Below are 19,257 nucleotides of genomic sequence, written 5' to 3'. Positions count from 1 at the left end.
TAGCGCATACAACCCTCTCTCAAGATGACCACATCATTCACGCAGTAAGCCTTTATTTCATCCTGCATGACAAAGAGGTCTGCGGAAACAAGTGCATACCATTGCAAAAACTCATCTTTTTCTTTAGCCATCATGGTATTCACGCCATAGTAATGCGGTTCCGGATGGGGGCCAACATAGTTCTCATTCTCCTTGATGTTAAATTTGTAAGGAAAGTAGCCTTTTTTCGAATCCTTAAAACCCATAGCACGTGGCAAGGCTGACAGCTTCATAGGTAGAAAGCAATGACTATCAATGTATCTCTGATTGAATGTGCTGTCTGTAAAAATCATGAGCTTGCTACCATTAGCAATAAGTGTCTTGCCAATACCATTGTTAGCAAGGTACTGCATCAAGATGTAACCATCGAAACCTTTAGAGTTGTGTGCTATAAATGTGTAGTCATTATATTTCGGTTGCCTAAACTTTTGAAAAAAAGCAGTGACACAACCATCTCCGGCTGAACACCACGTCTTGTTATCAAAGCTTATTGCACACACAAAATTTGCAGTGTGTACACCATTCACCGGATTGGCAATAGTCTCAAAATAATAAAATATGTAGCGCTCACTGGGGTCCTTGGGCTTGGAGGGTTTTATAAAACACTGATGATTCATTTCAAAAGCCAGATCCACATTACAATTGGGGCACATGTTAGCAATGCACCGGTGTGCTTTATAGTTGGTAATACTGACATTGTAATAGCGACCACAATCGACACAGTATTTCTTCTGGTCACACCTGCTAACCCAACGATCCACACTTTTATGGTGCTTCAAACGTTTATGCTGGCTATAACAAAAATCTGAATAACATATCCTTTTACAGTCAGGGCACTGCTTTGTGTTACGGGGTTGGGTATGACAATCTTCATGAAGACAGACACTATGTTTACAACCATGATCACCACGTGTGTTGAAACCGGTATAGCACCAGTCACAAACATAAGACACACCCAGAAAACCCTTCAGATTCATGATACCGTAGAAATGGTTATCGTGTAAGTACATAAAGACAGTTCTAGGGTGGGTTTCCTTGCTGTTTTGAAACTTGGTAAAGTGACCATCCCGTGTTCGGTGAAAGACAACAATTTTACACCCTGTCATTTCTTCAAACCGAACAATATCTGTGAATGACACACATTCATCTAACGCTAAACCAGCCCCCTTATGTAGCTCACGACCACTAACCAGGGCCTCGGGATATGTGTACTGCGGGTTCAACATACCCATCAAACAAACAGAAAAACACGTAGAATCATTATTCACAGCCACATATAAATGTCTTCTTTTTTTATTGATAATCTGATCTATCAACAATGTTTGAGCTTTACGTCATGGGGCACCACCCTCACGGTTTTTGACAATTTGTACCACCAGTTCTAGTGATTCATCAATCATAAGCGCCGTATTACTCTGCATAACACTTTCAAGTAAATTACCAAACGTGCGTTCATTATATTCATCCGCTCTCATGGTCACATGTACGGGATCTATCAGAGATTCACCAATCAACTCAATCTGCAGACGATCACCGGTCCCTTGTACAAAGTCTGAGGCTCTAACAATCAAAGTATCCAAGCCTGCCATAATACTTGTGTAGAATGTACCAAAATCACCAACTTCACCAGTATTTTGTAAATTTATAAACTGTCGTAATTCAACATTGTCAAACGCATTACGCTGTATAACTCTAACATCGCCATCACTGCACTGAGTTTGCATCAGAGAGCTCGAAGGAGTGTCAACTAGATCGTGTGAAAAATGGGGGCTACTAAGCTCGGTTAACAAGCCTTGTATCTGAGGATTATTGTGCGCATCGCTGTGTAACAAAGTAGCGGTTGGTTCATTTGTATTTTGGGGTATGGTCGATTGATTATTTGTAAAGGTTGTTGGCTGTTCCGTGTCTAGACTGTCGTTAGCATTATCTTTCGCCATTTCTCTGGTTTAACGTGTAAATAACAATCCACTTTTCAGATTTAAATATTCTAACTCAAACATACATTTACATACAGCGCAGTTTTGAAGAGTTGGCTGTATTACCTTCAGCTTTCAAGCCTGAAAGAAAACAAAAATCCCCTCACGCTGTGCAGCCACAAGGAAGGGTGTCCGTAACTGACCCCATTGTGGTAATGTAATTGTATCATCACCCGGCTGTCCTCAATCTGTTGGAATATAGAATGTTGTACCAAGGGTCAGTATGCATAGTCATAATTGTTAATAACACTTTAGAACAAGACTAAAAATGTCTGTAAATAATTAAACTTAGACAAAGTATCTGCTCAGGTTGTGTAAGATCACAGTCTGACCACCCAGTCCAACTGACGCAGATGCCGGTCACTTGAACTAAATACAAATAGGATTAACAAGCGTATACAGGTAATTAAAGCTGATTAACAATAATGTCAAAAGTCTACTTACCAAGATTTGGAGGTCCAAAAATGTGTTTACCAAACACGGTCGGTGTTCAAATCCGCTCAACCTAAACCGGAGATTTAAACAGGCAATATGAAAGACCGCTAAAATGAATGGATTGCGCAATCGTAAAATTGATTTACAAATTCTTAAAAAGTTGCATCACAATTCAAATAAATTACTTCAAATAAAATAACTTGTACTTACAACAGAAACGATATACACCCCGCTTGAAACACCAGCTGTCTTTTGCGGATGCTGCGGGGTTTAATTACTGTCTTCACATCGCAGCCGGGGCTCCTCCAGCAAGTCACGCCTCTTAACTTTGTCATTGGTTACATGTCATCGTTCTTCACGTTAGATTCAAATTGTGTTAGAACTATACATGCTGCAATGATACAAATTCAGGATAAAACTTAACTATTTAGTTCTGATTTTTGTAGCCACTTGGCAACCAAATATATTGCTATATCACGTCTGGTAGAACAGCCGTTCTCGTTAATTTTCGCGGCTCAGCCACGTTATATAATTGTATATATTAACGATAAACTCATCTGCTTACATATAAACGCTTGCTATTGTCACCATATCGATATTATTCAGTTCAACATTTAACAAACACAGGACCATAATGCAGCAATACAAAATCAGATTTCACGAGTTGTTCATTAAGAGAATACAGCACATCTTCACCCGGAAGTGACAGCATAACCCCATACTAACACAAATACTATAGTTTTTTTTTTTAACCAACGTTTGCCTATTATTAAACATTTCTACCAATGTGTAGAAAACAATCTTGCGTTGATCTCTGTTGTACAATTTCAAAAGACGCCTTTACGAATGTTTTAATTACCTGAAATAACCTATCCTTACCGGTCAACGATTCCCCGTTGTTCATGCAAATTTATACGCGACCTTGCTGGTAACTTTGTAACGTTTTGCCATATAATGCAACTTAGAAGTTAATGCTGACTTAACAATTTTTATTACAAAACTCAACATTGCTCATACATACACTTGTTTTTATTTATAACAATATTTTAAAAAACCCCAACCACGACACAATCTACCTTTGCGAAATGTGTGGTTGGCCCTGGGCCATTGATGCTCCTTCAAAATAAAAGCATTGCTCATGCGATGTTAATTTGCTGTAATTCTGTGTTGGACTTCAAACCGTGAGACACGGGATGGTTTCCAACCTGCATATACTACAGTTTGTCTTAGTGGTTATTTAGGGACCATTACTACTGGGCAGATATAACCTTGAAGCCCATCTCTTGTTAAAATGAATATTGGGCAAAACACCATGTTACAACCACATTGCAAAAACATGGAAGTTTACATCTGTACCACAAGGCATTGGAACCCTGGCCCCCTTTTGTTTAACTCCAAACACCATACCGCTGACACAACACTTATTTACTGCCTGGGAATTTAACATTCCGGAACCCTAAACCCCATTTGTTAATCATCAAACATAGCCCACCTGTTATAACACTAGTCTGGTTTGCTCATCAGGCGTTGTAAAACATCAAACACTGACACATCAATGTAATCATAAATCACAAAGTCACCGGACATGCATACGTCACTCCTGAAGTCCCACCCTAACATACGTCATACAGGAAGTCCCACCCTAACATACGTCATACCGGAAGTCCCACCCTAACATACGTCATACCGGAAGTCCCACCCATGCAAACCGGATGTCCCGCCCACCTGTCACATCAATATGGAAGTCCCGCCCCCTAGGGCCATAAATCACCATTCTGACACAATATACCCTACACTAACTACTGGTTTCCAGTCTCTCTAAGAGAAGGGAGTGATCAATAGTGTCAAAAGCAGCAGTAAGATCAAGAAGGATGCGGAATCTTTGTCTGAGGCCATTAGAAGGTAATTTGTTACCTTCACGAGTGCAGTCTCAGTACTATGATGGGGTCTGAAACCGGACTGGAGCATTTCATGTTTTTTTGTCTACAGGAAGGCATTCAGTTATTGAGAACCACATTTTTCTAAGATTTTTGAGAGGTATGGGATGTTCGATATTGGCTTATAATTGTTTAATATGTCGGGTTCCAGATTATATTTTTTTAGCTATTTTTAGTGAGTTTGCTACACATCCAGAGGAAAGGGAGCAGTTTCTTATGTTCAACATTGGCTGACCTAGCACAGGAAATAGCTCCTTAAGTAATTTTGTTGGAATCGGGTCTAGCTGAGAATTTGTGGGTTTAGAACTCATTACAAATTTAGTGAATGTGTCGAGCGATACGGTATCAAAAAATTCCAATGTCCCCATTGACACCTGGTCTTGCCTTATTGTTAACCTATAAATCAATCCTTGTAGTGAACTCCAATCCTCTTAATTTCACTGGTCATTGAAAATCAACACGCCCTCACTCCTGGTTCTCTTTGCCAGATTGGGTTATTTCGTTTTCCATCACTACGTCCTGCTACTTCCATTAATTTGATTGGCCATCGAAACATATAGTCTGTGCCGAGACCATTCAGTTTTGAGACCCTCCATATTCCACGTAGAAACGTTCTGTCGGAAAACAGTGTCATCTCCGCTCTTATTTATTTAATGCCTTTTGAGTGCATTTGAGTCATGTGGCTATAATGTCAAAGCGCAAGGCAGATGATTCGCCAATGGAGCAGTGTGCACAAAGTGCAAAGAAGTTTTGGACACAGGCTAAGACAAAGCAGTGAAGAAATCAATAGAGACCGAAAAGAGTGAGAATAACCAACTGACCAGTGTTTCATTTTCAATTACTTCTGATATTATTTGCCTTCCCCATAAAAAGCTGTTTTTTATATCAAATGATGAGAGAGGATCTGTTTTCACATTATTATATCCATTGGGAAACCAAACATTTGCACACCTTTAGATCGTCCAGTGCGTCGCAGAAGACCAAAGATCGATTCAAGTAAACAAAAGAACTTCAAGTAAACATTACATTATAATATCTAAACAAGGATCTTGCCATTGTTCAGCTGACATTGTTTCTTGAGCTTTGCAATATAACATCAATCTGTGAATCTGAATCCTCAACCAGACTTTTTATAAAGGCGTATATTTAATGACTCCTTTTTCATAAAATGTTTCCTTTGTTGTCATGGTAAACAGCCACACACTTATAAACAATAAAAATATTTTTTTATAAATTACTTTAAAACCATGTGATGTACTAAATATATTTCATTGCGTTAAAATGGATGCAACTGTTGGTTTTCAATTATAACTCAATGAAATATTTCCGTACTACTTTGTGTCCAAAAGGACAACACTTTAAGTATACTGCTTTTTTGCATTATGTGCCTCAGTTCAGTGTTCTTCCCCTTTTGTTCTTTTTGTTCAGGTTAAGAAATAAAAGGAATTACTTCCTGCTCTGTGCCTCGTGTCCTGCATGCCATTCTGGGCACTAAGCATTCAGCCAGCTTCACCTGTTGATTTATGAACTATGTAAAACACGAAAATGCATTCCTTACTTTTGGAAAGCAATACTCTATAGTTCAAATTTTCTGATTAAGTCGTAAAATTATGTTTTTGGTAAGTGCTGTTTTTAACTAAGTAACTTTAGCTAGCTAGCTTCTTAACTTTTTTAATGTTATGTGCTTTTTAATGTTTTTCATTTCATTTTCCGCCACTTTGGGCATAGTGGAAAATCAACCACAACACTGTTTTTTGAATAATATGACTTTGCATAACAATAGGATGATGGTTGGTCAAGAGCCTGCATAGCCAGAGTATAGCGGTATACGATTCTCCATTAATTTCCATCCCAAATTCTTATCTCCTTCTCTCTGTAAAACTCTATTGCTATAAATTACCCCAAAAAACAGGCACGGTTGCATACTACAAAAATCCTCTGGAAATTATAATCCATATGGGCACATTTGACATACACTTTCCCACACCCTATGGTTTGGGACATTATAATGGAAATCTGACATACATACTTAGCATTGGGAAAAATGGGAATTGAGACAGGGCCATAGATTATCATGTGACCGGAGTGCTCCTTTAAATTTGTTTCACAAAATAAACAATATTTCAATCCCACCTTTTTGTCATTAAAATGTACTGAAGAAAGTTTATAATTTAACTGTAATTTTATCTGATTTACATGGAATTTAACCCTGCTGTGTGTGCCCGCTGGTGCCCGAGTGTTTATGATTGCTTGTGACCTTTGGAAAGGAACTGTAATTAATGGTTCCTTTGCAACTGCAAAGTTATTCAAAATGATAAAATATTTCAATAGTGTTTATTGACATACATATTTTAAAACAAGCAGTGTTTACATTTTGTATAAAGTCTCTTCCTGTTATAATGGTAGCGTTTTGATGTTTTTTGGCAGCGTACTAGCAGTTGAGAGCAGAGAGGATGCTGGCATCTTCCTGATGCTGGCCACTACTGGGCATTACTCTTTGTTTCCACTTCTTTTTACTGCAACAGGTAAAGCGTTTGTAACTAGGTCCCAGTGAAGCCATTTTGGATACATCTAAGTAGAGCTGCACGATTAATTGAATCATGATCGAAATTAAGGTACTGATATGTCCAAATTAACAACTTCTGCGATTTCACCAAAGAAAAGATGAATGAAATGCGTGTCACGCAAGCCAGTGGGCAGGCTTTCTTATGTCCATAATTATCTCTCCTCGAAATAGAGAAATTATCTTCTCTGTCATTTAAAAATCGCAATTCGTAATCGCAACATTTGGCATAAAAAAAAATCACACTTCAATATTTTAGCCAAATCGTGCAGCCCTACCTCTAAATAAATGTGTTACTTGCAGGGAGGTGGCATATGAATTAGAATGTAATTATGTCTCTCTGTCTTGTTGTCACAGAGATGCCCACTAAAGTCCTGTTGATACTGCTGTTTACTCTGTACAGCTTCACTTCCTTAAAGAAGCTGTTTAGGTGAGTAAACTTGCATATTGTCAAGTCCAGCTTTATTGTCATTCCACATATGCATGGCATACATACAGGGAGCGAAACATCATTCCTGTTGAACCACAGAAAACAAAACATGAACATACAGCTCTGGAAAAAATTATAGAGACCACTGCTCCTTTTTCTTTCTTTTCCAAAAAAGTTGAAAAGGAAGGTTTTGAGTTAGGAACAGAAGGGTTAAAAAGTGCAAATTTAACACTTCTGTTCCTCACTCAAAACTTTCCTTGTCAACTTTTTTGGAAAGGAAAGAAAAAGTTGCAGTGGTCTTAATTTCTTCGGAGCTGTATAATCACAAACAGTAAACCTACACATTAAATAGTAAAAATATAAGAAAGAGAGTCTATACGCAACAGAACACATAACATGTCCAGTATAGCCATAGCAGGATCCGTATAGCGGCGAATAGATTGTATGTATTATCATGAAGTGTATTTAAAATAATTTGTAGTGCAGTGGATTGTAGTCACAGGGTGTAGGTGCAGTCCTTCCTTAAGGTGGAATGTGCAGTCCTCATTTGATGTTCATGAAGTGAGTGTGTGGGTGGTCTGGTGGCTCCAGCTGTTAAGGATCCTCACAGCCTGTGGGGAAGAAACTGTTGCTCAGTCTGGCAGAAGTAGCATGAATGTTCTGGTACCTTCTACTGGATGACAGAAGCGAGAAGAGACTGTGGGCAGGATGACCTACTATGCGGATGGCCCTATGGGTATATGGTAGATGTCCTTAATGGAGAGCAGGGAAATGCTGATTATCTTTCCTCCTATCTTCAATATCTGTTGTAGGGACTTCGCTATCTGAAACCTTGCAATTCCCGTTCCAGACTGTGATGGTCAGGATGCTCTCTATGGTGCCTCTGTAAAACATAGTGAGGATGGGTGGGGGTAGACTTGCTTTCAGTCCGCGCAGGAAGTGGAGGCGCTGGTGGGCCCTCTTTGTGAATGCTGATGCATGGGCTGACCAGATGAGGTTTTCTGTGGTGTGCACTCCCAGAAACTTTGTGCTGCTCACTCTCCACGGCAGTGCCATCAATGGTCAGGGGGGTGTGGTCAGCCCAGGCCTTCCTGAAGTCTAAGATCTCCTTCATTTTCCCTATGTTTAGGGGGAGGTTATTGCCCTTGCACCACCTCGCCAGTTGGTCCACCTTTTCTCTGTATGCAGCTTCATTGTTGTTGCTAATGAGACCCACCAATGTTGTCGTCAGAGTTAGAAATCGGCCATTTCGTATAGTGGTTGTAATAATTAGCATACCCGTTTGTCAAGGGAGAGAGAAAGTATATTATTTATTGCAGCAAAGTCTTGTTCATGAGGTTACGGACCTGGTCTTCCTTACACAACCTCAATCTCATCTCAGTCAATCTCTTCTCACTGTAATGTTGGTTACCAGCTAGCCTATACATTAAGGGTGTTTCTAACTTTTTAGAAGTCAACCCCCATGCCATATGGCCATCGTAAACATTCCTGTCATTAGAGCGCTACCTACTGAGATAATCTAAACAGAGAGGTTTCTGTTGTTCTCATTATCTAGGCACATTCACTTCCAATGAAATGTACATTCATATTGTAATTGTTAATGCTCAGATTCTACAGTCCCCCCTATCAAACATTTAAAGAAAAACATTATATGTTTGATAAAACATTACAAGACAATTCAATTCCTAATGAAAAGAAAAGGCTCATACACTTATGTTACAAATGACTAAGATGAAACAACAAAAGGAGTATATGACCAATCAGGTCTTATTGTTCCTCAAATGAAAATTTATGTAAACAAGACAATTGACACACCACACTCCGACACATAACTCAATGTATGACAGTCATCAATCCCGTCCCCACCTAAGATTATAAAGGTCAAGAAATATTGACATTAACAGGTTATTATCAGTGTTAACGGTGTTCAGCAGAAAACCAGACTCAACATGACATCATGATTAAAACATTTCCCCCAAAGTCCATTGAACAATCAAAACCCCCCTTGTCCGTATCATGATCCATGTGACAAAATCATACAAAAGACATATCCTGTTGTACCTGTGACAGATTTCTACCTATAAAATAGGGAAAACATCTACCTTTGACAGGGACCACCTATAATAGGGGACACTTCCCTGTCCAAACATACCATGATAGTCATCATAATGTAGATCATTAAGCATCATCAAAAATACGCTGAAGTCCAATACTGGGATTGTCATCGTACAGAGTTTCCCACCTGTCTTGTGAGAAACGAACCTTCATACATATGAAATCACCATATCGGTTAATTTAGGAAAATCTTAGATTGTAAGGAAAGAAGTTAGTTTCCAATCAAGTGTCAGTTTCTTTGTATTGCATCAGTGATGAAAGTTCCAAAATCAGTTATTGCAGTCAGTGTGATGTGGACCCAGCATTTGCCTGGTTGTCCTAACAAGTCAGTGTAGGTGTGTAATGGAACAGTGAGTTTCCAACACTTCACTTAATCAAGATTAACACCACAACAGTGTCTTCCACTGTGTTGGGACCATGTGACCTTTCCAGTCAACTGGCCCGTGGTACTCTGACTTGTAGTTTGTGTAGTCCTTCAGGACTCAGGTGAATTCTCCTTATCTCGCTGTCGATGATTCAACTAGAAATGGAGTGTGAAGCCAAGTGATCTGACCCTGGCATCGTTCTGCCATGTGAGTGGTCAGGAAAATTCGAAACAGATTCAACCAATGTGGTTGTAGAAGTCCTTCTTGAACATGTTGCTGGTGCTCACACACTCAGTTGTCTGTGTCCAGTCAGTGACGTGATGTATCATCAGAAAAGGGGTTGTGATGTCCTGATCTGTTGAATGTATAACTGCAAAACAACGATTATTGTGGTTCAACAGTCCATCGGACTTTCATCCACTGGGTATGGTTCCGTCAACTCCCAACAATGAAGACAATAGATCAGTCCTGAAAACTTGTGGATCTCAGAAGTTCCATCATAAGAGTGAAGTGTACACTCTATTCAGACAAGTTTCCATAAAAGTCTATGTCAAAGTTCCTTTCCCATCCAGAACTGGCTTGGTTGTTTTATGACTCCTTGTGCTATATTAATGCCCGATAGCAGCTAGCAGTGGAATCAAATTGTCAGACTTGACTTTGCTTAGCCAAATCAGAAATGGTTAGATCTATACTATTCAACCATTAAAATGTTAGACCTTACATCAAACAAAACAATTTCCAAATAAACCAATTAAAAACATCCTGTAAATGGAAAATGTAAAACATAACAGATGCCAATGCTCCGTTATAACTATGCAAACAGGAAAAACTCATTTTTTCACAAAACTCCTTATAAATACCAATTTGATTTGCCTTGAGCCCTAAGCTGAACTCTTTCCAATCATAATCGATTATCATATCATACATCCCCCCTGCCTTCACTTCATTAAGTCAATGGAAAATGACACCATGAGTGAATGCAGAACAATGACAAATAAGGCTACAGGAGGCACCATCCTGAACCCACACTGGCCATCTTTTCAGGACAGACATGAAAAATAGAGAATTGGTAGTAGGGATGGATCTATAATCCATTCGATAAGGAGTTGCATCCTGTATATTCATCAAAACAAAGTGAACAAGTTAAAAACATGAACATTCACTAACACCATCAAAGACATCAATGTGCAACACGGTCGCTTGTGCGAAGGAATTATAAACCATATAACCCATTAACAAATTGTACATCATAGCTAAACAGCTCTCAAATCTGACATTACCACAGTACCATCACACAGGTCTGTGAAATTGGCTATCATGCATTTATAATATCCTGTAGTTTCTTGGCACATGCCTAACTAAATTGTTTGGCCCCCAGGGGATAAACTGTGCAACTAAATTGTAGGAGTGAAAAACTCCAGCCCATGTGCAGTGGTTTACCTGTTGCAACCACCAGGGCAATTGTATTAGCATAGCGACAGCATACAACTTTAGAATTTTTACAGGCAACGGCCAAACTACCTCGTGAAAAACACAGTGTCTTGAGTAACCTCCTAAATTTTAGGGAATTCGCAAAGTTAGATTCATTTTTATTCCAAATAGTGGTGGTCAGCTAAACCTTAAATCACAACTTTATGCTTTTTCTTTGTTCTATCATCAACAATGGGGGATGACTTTTGGTCTCTACCCTCACTTCAGTTGGTTTCAAAATCATACATGTCAACATTAAAGCTAATGAGAGGAAAATATATTTAGCTTTCACTTAATGTTTGTTTATCCCAAAACTGTATATGCTTTTGTTGATAAAATTACCATAGATGAGACCAGACTCAACACTCAAATTTAACCCTTATTAATAGGCTACTCTGATGTAATGGGAAGGCTTGCTACTATGAGCTCCACCCATTTATGGTAATCCATTAAAAAGGCCAAATGTTAGTTTATGGTGTTCAGACTATCCTATCAATTTAGCCAACATCCTCTGTTAACAGGAGATTTTGATTTAGTGTCCAACCCATCGAATATTTTCGCAGTTTGTAGAAATATGCTCATCATTATCTATACAACAACTCAACATTAGGGTGGAAATTAAGAAACTCTTAAGAATGGCAATCCAGACAGAAAACAGATGTATGACATCACTAAAATCAAGGTACAATAAGTAATCCAAAGGAAACTCAATGTAGGCCTTAAACACGGTTACATCAATACTCTATTTGTTCATTAGTCAATTTACCATTTTAGAATTTGAACTCCATTAACGAGTATCAGGTGTTGGTTTTGAAAACAAGCATTATCCCAGTTATCGTTGGTAAATACAAATAAGAGAAACTATATTATTTAACCAAACTCAATTCAGCATTTAAAATACATCTAATTGTTATGTTGGGGAATAAACTCGCTTCAGCTGTATTACCCTTTTTTTTTTAAGGCTATGACTATATTGGATTCAAATTCAGTCCTCATGGGACACTGCATGTCCCCTTAACGTACAAGTCTATCACCATGTGGATTCTCCATCCTACAACTTATACAATATATAAGGAGAGCGAAAACACAATACGTTAACCTTTTTGTAAGACAACCTTGAGACTATTTTACCAGATTAGAAAATCATTGTACCAAATTCTAATTCATCATAGGTTTCAGACATACCCACTTGTGCTAGCGAACAGCTCAGCAAGCAACAGACAAGTACCACGTGGTGGGCCTTGATTAAGGCCTACCTACATTGTCGTGAGACCCCCCCTTGAGGCCTTACGGTTTTAAACATTATCATCAACGCAATAAATAAGTTTGACTCAAAATTACATAAGTACACATGACAAAGCACAACAAAACAGGTTATAATTACATAAGTACACATGACAAAGCACAACAAAACAGGTTATTTCTTGAATACCTATTACAACATGTTCAAGCATGACAGAACAAAACAGGCTATTTCGAATGCCTATTAAAACATGCTATATATTCAAGTGCTTCTCAAACTACATGTCATATTAAATTAAATAAGCTTGGCTATTATCGAGGAAGGTGATCAGGTCTCCTTGATAAGTTCCAGCTTCATTTAATGATTAGGTACGATACATTTTTAGGAAATAAACGTTTAAGAACTCTGAATCAATGATTATGAAAGCTCACGTCAGTTCCTAGTATTGTCCATGATTCCAGGATCCCATAAGAGAGACTCCATCTTGAGACTACTGTCGGTCAGCCAGGTGGTCAAACCGAATGAATCTTCGTCCATTTTGATTGTCTCCTTTTGCGCCTTTCGACTTTTGTCCTTTCTCGGCCATCTTAACTTTCCTCTGTCTTCTCTCTTCGTCTGTACCACACTCTCCATCTGTCCATATACAACTTCCTCGGAATCCATCCTGTTTAGCCGGAAAACGTTCTTTTTCTTTCTGTCCATTTCGAGTCCAGGCATCGTTGTTATTGATCCTTTTCGTTCTTGATGATATCCTATTTGCGCCTTGCTTTTTAAACATGAACGCATCATGCGCGTCAGAGGCTGCAGTCCTCTTGTTGTATTTGTACAACTGGACGGCATTATATATTGTTCTTGTACAAGTCACTGTATAATCGCCGAAAAATACAATATCTCACACTAATCCCGAAAAGGAAAATGTAGTGTCATCATACTATGGCGACATGGAATACAGTTCAGCACTGAAGCACACCGGTCAACGCCCCAACAAATTGAGACGGACTGTCCGCACCCGCAGACAGATTCCACGCAATAAAAATCACGGCCTAGTCGGGTCGTCATAGGGCTTCTTTGGGCAAACTAACGCTTTTTTGCAATCTTGACAGTTCGTTCTATGGCGTAGTTTTACGACTCACTGTTCAGTTGTCTTCAGCAACCAGTAACCGGGAAAACAACGTCTTCCTCATGATTGCAAATCGAGCCCCTAAGCTCTCCAACCGAAGTTCAGCAGAATCGTTAAAACATATCCATCCGGGTCACGGCACCGTCATGTTAGAAATCAGCCATTTCGTATAGTGGTTGTAATAATTAGCATACCCGTTTGTCAAGGGAGAGAGGAAGTATATTATTTATTGCAGCATTAGAAAGTCTTGTTCATGAGGTTACGGACCTGGTCTTCCTTACACAACCTCAATCTCATCTCAGTCAATCTCTTCTCACTGTAATGTTGCTTACCAGCTAGCCTATACATTAAGGGCGTTTCTAACTTTTTAGAAGTCAACCCCCATGCCATATGGCCATCGTAAAAATTCCTGTCATTAGAGCGCTACCTACTGAGAGATAATCTAAACAGAGAGGTTTCTGTTGTTCTCATTATCTAGGCACATTCACTTCCAATGAAACGTACATTCATATTGTAATTGTTAATGCTCAGATTCTACATCAGCAAACTTGATGTTGTTAGAACTGGACTTTGCCGTGGAGTTGTAGGTCAGCAGTATGAACAGCAGTGGGCTGAGCATGCAGCCCTGTGTAGTGCTGGTGCTCAGAGTGATGATGTTGGAGGTGTTGCTGCCGATCCTGACTGACTGTGGCCTCCCCATAAGGATGTTCAGAAACCTGTTACAGTGGGAGATGCTGAGGCCCATCTGGGTCAGCTTAGCAATGAGGTTCCCGCAGGAAGATAGTATTGAACTGAAGTCAATGAACAGCATCCTGACATAAGTGTCTCTTTTCTCTAAGTGGGACAGAGCTGGGTGGAAGGATGAGGTTGTATCATCGGTGGAGCGGTTAGAATGGTATGCGAACTGGAGGGGCTCCCATGTGACGGGGAGACTGGGCTTTCAGTATGACATGACAGTAGTCATTAAACCCAGACACAGGAGACTTTTTCGGTACCGGGATGATGGTGGTGGATTTGAAATGTGGCTGGGCCAGCGAGATGTTAAAGATATCCGTAAGGACATCAGTGAGCTGTTCAGCACAGTCCCTGATATTATATGTACAGCCTGGTAGTGGAAATATAGGATAGCTTCTGTCACTTTGCTGATTTATGACCCTGGTGGGCGGAGATTCCATTTGACAGGTGGGTGGGACTTCCGGTTTGGTAGGCAGGACTTCCAGGTTTGTTGGGTGGGACTTCCTGTGTGACGTATGTACTTCCTGTATGAAGTGTGTTAGGGCGGAAATTCCAAGATGACACATGCATGTCCGGTGACTTTTTAATTTATGATTGCATTGTTGTGTTCATGCTTGAAGTTTTGCAGTGATTGATAAACACCCCAGACAAGTGTTATTACGGTAGCGAGATGTTTGATGCTTAACTAATGGGTAAGATGTGTTGCGTTCTTGTAATGATTTGAAACAACTTGTGTAATCCAATTTTTGATTGCTGTGTTATGCACTTATGTTTGTTAAATGTTGTTAGAAGAGATTATGACAATAGCCAGCGTTTATATGTAAGTGGATAAGTTTGTCATTATAGATAAAATGAAATTGTGTTAACTAACAAGAACAATGTGTTAGGATGCCGTTTGACCCAAAACACAGAGACAACACATACGGAGGCAGATAACTTATCAGAGATGTTTATTTGAACAGTCAAACTTAATCGTGCAAAGAGGGGAAGTTTGGGCAGTGAGCTTCTGGATGGTAGTGAGGCAAAAGGCATCCAGGGCAGAACTGAGAATCGGAGTAGGTAATCAGAGAATGTCCATTCTTGACTCACCGACGGAAATCCAGGGGAAATGTGAGTGAGCAGTGCAGGGTGGAAGTTGGCAGCTCCGCAGAAAGCGGCAGAGAATGGCTCAGCAGATATCGGCAGGAGACAGTGAAGCAGCAACATTATGAGCGGGATCATAATTGTAGACTAACACAACACAGACAGAGACAACAGGGGGAAAAGGGGAAAAAGAGCCACACGCAGGAAAGGAGAACACAGCCAACCCATAACAGTGTTTCTACCGGACAGGAAGTATCAATATATTTGGTTGTCAAACATAAACAACTATCTCAACTAACTAGTTCAACTAAATAAATATTTTTATTTGGAATTTGGGGAGTCATGTTGTCATTAGTTTTTACAATAAAACAAAACTGTTAATTTTACTCAAACACATACTTATGAATAGTAAAACCAGATAAACTGATTATTTTGCAGTGGTCTTAATTTTTTCCTGAGCTGTATTTACAGTCAACTCATCAAAACTGTGATGTATGTTAATGTGTTTGGGACAGAATATTATTTTAACTTGTAACTGGATTGTAATTTTATGTGGATCGTACTCCGATTGTTATTATAATTGAAATGGAACATGGATCCTAAAAAACCTGATAGACAATCCAGAAAGTGTGAAGCTAGAGAAATGGCAAAAGATTATACTAACTACAGACCAGACACGGAACAACCATCCACATCTACACATAATCAACAGACCACACCCCAAAATACAAATTAACCGGCCAATACTTTGTTACACAACAATCAGGACTGTAATCCAAAGATACAAAGTTTGTTAGCAGAGGTTAGAAGCCCCCATTTTTTATATAATCTACAAACCCGATTCCAAAAAAGTTGGGACACTGTAAAAATTGTGAGTAAAAAATCTCAAATGTATATTTAATTCACAATAGAATATAGATAACATATCAAATGTTGAAAGTGAGATATATTGTAATGTCATGCCAAATATTGGCTCATTTTGGATTTCATGAGAGCTACGCATTCCAAAAAAGTTGGGACAGGTAGCAATAAGAGGCCAGAAAAGTTAAATCTACAGATAAGGAACAGCTGGAGGACCAATTTGCAACTTATTACGGCAATTGGCAACATGATTGGGTATAAAAAGAGCCTCAGAGTGGCAGAAGTCAAGATGGGCAGAGGATCACCAATTCCCCCAATGCTGCGGCGAAAAATAGTGGAGCAACATCAGAAAGGAGTTTCTCAAAGAAAAATTGCAAAGAGTTTGAAGTTATCATCTACAATGCATAATATCATCGAAAGATTCAGAGAATCTGGAACAATCTCTGTGTGTAAGGGTCAAGGCCGGAAAACCATACTGCATCAGACGGCACTGCATCACATACAGGAATGATACTGCAAATAGAAATCACAACATGGGCTCAGGAATACTTCCAGAAAACATTGTCGGTGAACACAATCCACCGTGCAATTTGCCGTTGCCGGCTAAAACTCTATAGGTCAAAAAAGAAGCCGTATCTAAACAGGATCCAGAAGCGCAGGCGTTTTCTCTGGGCCAAGGGTCATTGAAAATGGACTGTGGCAAAGTGGAAAAGTGTTCTGTGGTCAGACTAATCAAAATCTGAAGTTCATTTTGGAAAACTGGGACGCCATGTCATCCAGACTAAAGAGGACAAGGACAACCCAAGTTGTTATCAGCGCTCAGTTCAGAAGCCTGCATCTCTGATGGTATGAGGTTGCATGAGTATGTGTGGCATGGGCAGCCTACACATCTGGAAAAGCACCATCAATGCTGACAGTTATATCCAAGTTCTAGAACAACACATGCTCCCATCCAGACGTCGTCTCTTTCAGGGAAGACCTTGCATTTTCCAACATGACAATGCCAGACCACATACTGCATCAATTACAATGTCATGCCTGCATAGAAGAAGGATCCGGGTACTGAAATGGCCAGCCTGCAGTCCAGATCTTTCACCCATAGAAAACATTTGGCGCATCATAAAGAGGAAAGTGCGACAAAGAAGACCTAAGACAGTTGAGCAACTAGAAGCCTGTATTAGACAAGAATGGGACAACATTCCTATTCATAAACTTGAGCAACTTGTCTCCTCAGTCCCCAGATGTTTGCAGTCTGTTATGAAAGATGACGGGATGCCACACAATGGTAAACATGACCTTGTCCCAACTTTTTAAAATCAACCTATTTTCCCCTTAAAGTGGTAAATTTTCTCAGTTTAAACATTTGATATGTCATTTATGTTGTATTCTGAATAAAATATTGACATTTTAAACTTCCACATCATTGCATTCGGTTTTTATTCACAATTGTACAGTGTCCCAACTTTTTTGGAATGGCGTTTGTAGTTGACCCTCCTACAAATTCTCTGACACAGAGTCATTGCAATGACCCAGATGATTTTGAAAGGTTCAGATCTTTAGCACAACGTGGTGGTGGGAATCTTTTAGTACTACAACGTAATGAGTTTGACAATGTGGAATTATGACAGATGATACATTTCCAAAATACTGGTGAAGTTGGGGAATATGGCACATTCTATGCACTCATTATGGGAGGCTTGGATACTTTGATTGTTAGAGCTTCAGACTGTACATGGGCCGGGTGTTCACCTGCAGATTGAGTTGATTGGTGAATCTCTGATCTCCTGAACTGCCTTTATAAAAATGTTCATACCCAACCTTGGAACATAAAGCAGTGCCCGGACTGTAGACGGATATGTTATTCTGACTTTTGTTATGGCCATTATAAAGGCTTCAAGTTCCACAAAGTTGCAGGTTGTTGGGTTAGTAGGTGTGACAAAAAGAATTATTGTAGAGATTGTGGATGTCAGTATACCGTTACCCTAAACCCCACAAGTGTGCAGCTAACATTTTCTAATTGTAATGTGGACTGTTGAAATGAATCATCAATGTTTCATAAAACCCACTAAACCCGAGGACCCCAGTGAGCGCTACATATATGATTTTGAGACAATTGCCAAACCTGTGAACGGTATACACACTGCAAATTTTGTGTGTGCAATAAACTTTGATAATGAGACGTGGTGTTTGGCCGGAGATCGCAGCATTTTTCCAAAGATTTAGGCAACCAAAATACACTGACTGCACATTTATATCACACAACCCGAAAGGTTTCAATGGTTAAATGTTGATTCAACACCTTGTTGACAATGGTATTGGTGTGACACTTATTGCTAATGGGAGCTAACTTATTATTTTTACAGACCGGGCATTCAATCAGAGATACCCTGATAGTCACTGCTTCCTACCGATCAAGCTGATGGCTTTGCCACTTGCTATGGGTTTTAAGGATTAGAAAAAAGGCTACTTTCCCTACAAGATTAACAACTACAGTCCCCTCCAAAAGTATTGGAACGGTAAGGCAAATTCCTTTGTTTTTGTTGTTCACTGAAGACATTTGGATTTAAGATCAAAAGATGAGTATGAGACAGTTCAGAATTTCTGCTTTTATTTCCTGGTATTCACATCTAAACAACTCAGGACATGCCACCCTTTGTTTGAACCCACCGATTTTTCAAGTGTGCAAAACTATTGGAACATGTGACTGACAGATGTTTCTTGTTGCCCAGGTGTTGCCTTTTAGGTTGATTGTTCAAACATTAAATAGCTCTGCATGACTAGTCGATTTTCATCCTTGGTTTAAACCTATAAAGACTGCATTTCCTGTTAAAGAGGATAAACCAACATGAAGACCAGCGAGCTGTATATGGGAGAAAAGCAAGCCA

General features: G+C 39.4%; 1 protein-coding gene across 3 annotated transcripts in view; it reads left to right on the top strand.

Annotated features, from left to right (window-relative positions):
• alg8 (ALG8 alpha-1,3-glucosyltransferase) overlaps window positions 1-19,257 on the top strand; it is a 108,963-nt gene that overhangs the window by 70,500 nt on the left and 19,206 nt on the right. For all 3 annotated transcript variants that reach the window (XM_029121033.2, XM_029121032.2, XM_034293361.1), the window contains 2 exons: window positions 6,815-6,912; window positions 7,308-7,380. In XM_029121033.2, coding sequence (XP_028976866.2) covers window positions 6,815-6,912; window positions 7,308-7,380 — 171 coding nt within the window. The remainder of the gene's footprint in view (window positions 1-6,814; window positions 6,913-7,307; window positions 7,381-19,257) is intronic.

The sequence above is a fragment of the Esox lucius genome, chromosome 7 (assembly GCF_011004845.1).
Source record: "Esox lucius isolate fEsoLuc1 chromosome 7, fEsoLuc1.pri, whole genome shotgun sequence".
NCBI classification, from domain to species: Eukaryota; Metazoa; Chordata; class Actinopteri; order Esociformes; family Esocidae; genus Esox; species Esox lucius.
The sequence above is the reverse complement of the archived record's forward strand: the minus strand, read 5'-3'. Positions and strand labels throughout refer to the sequence as shown.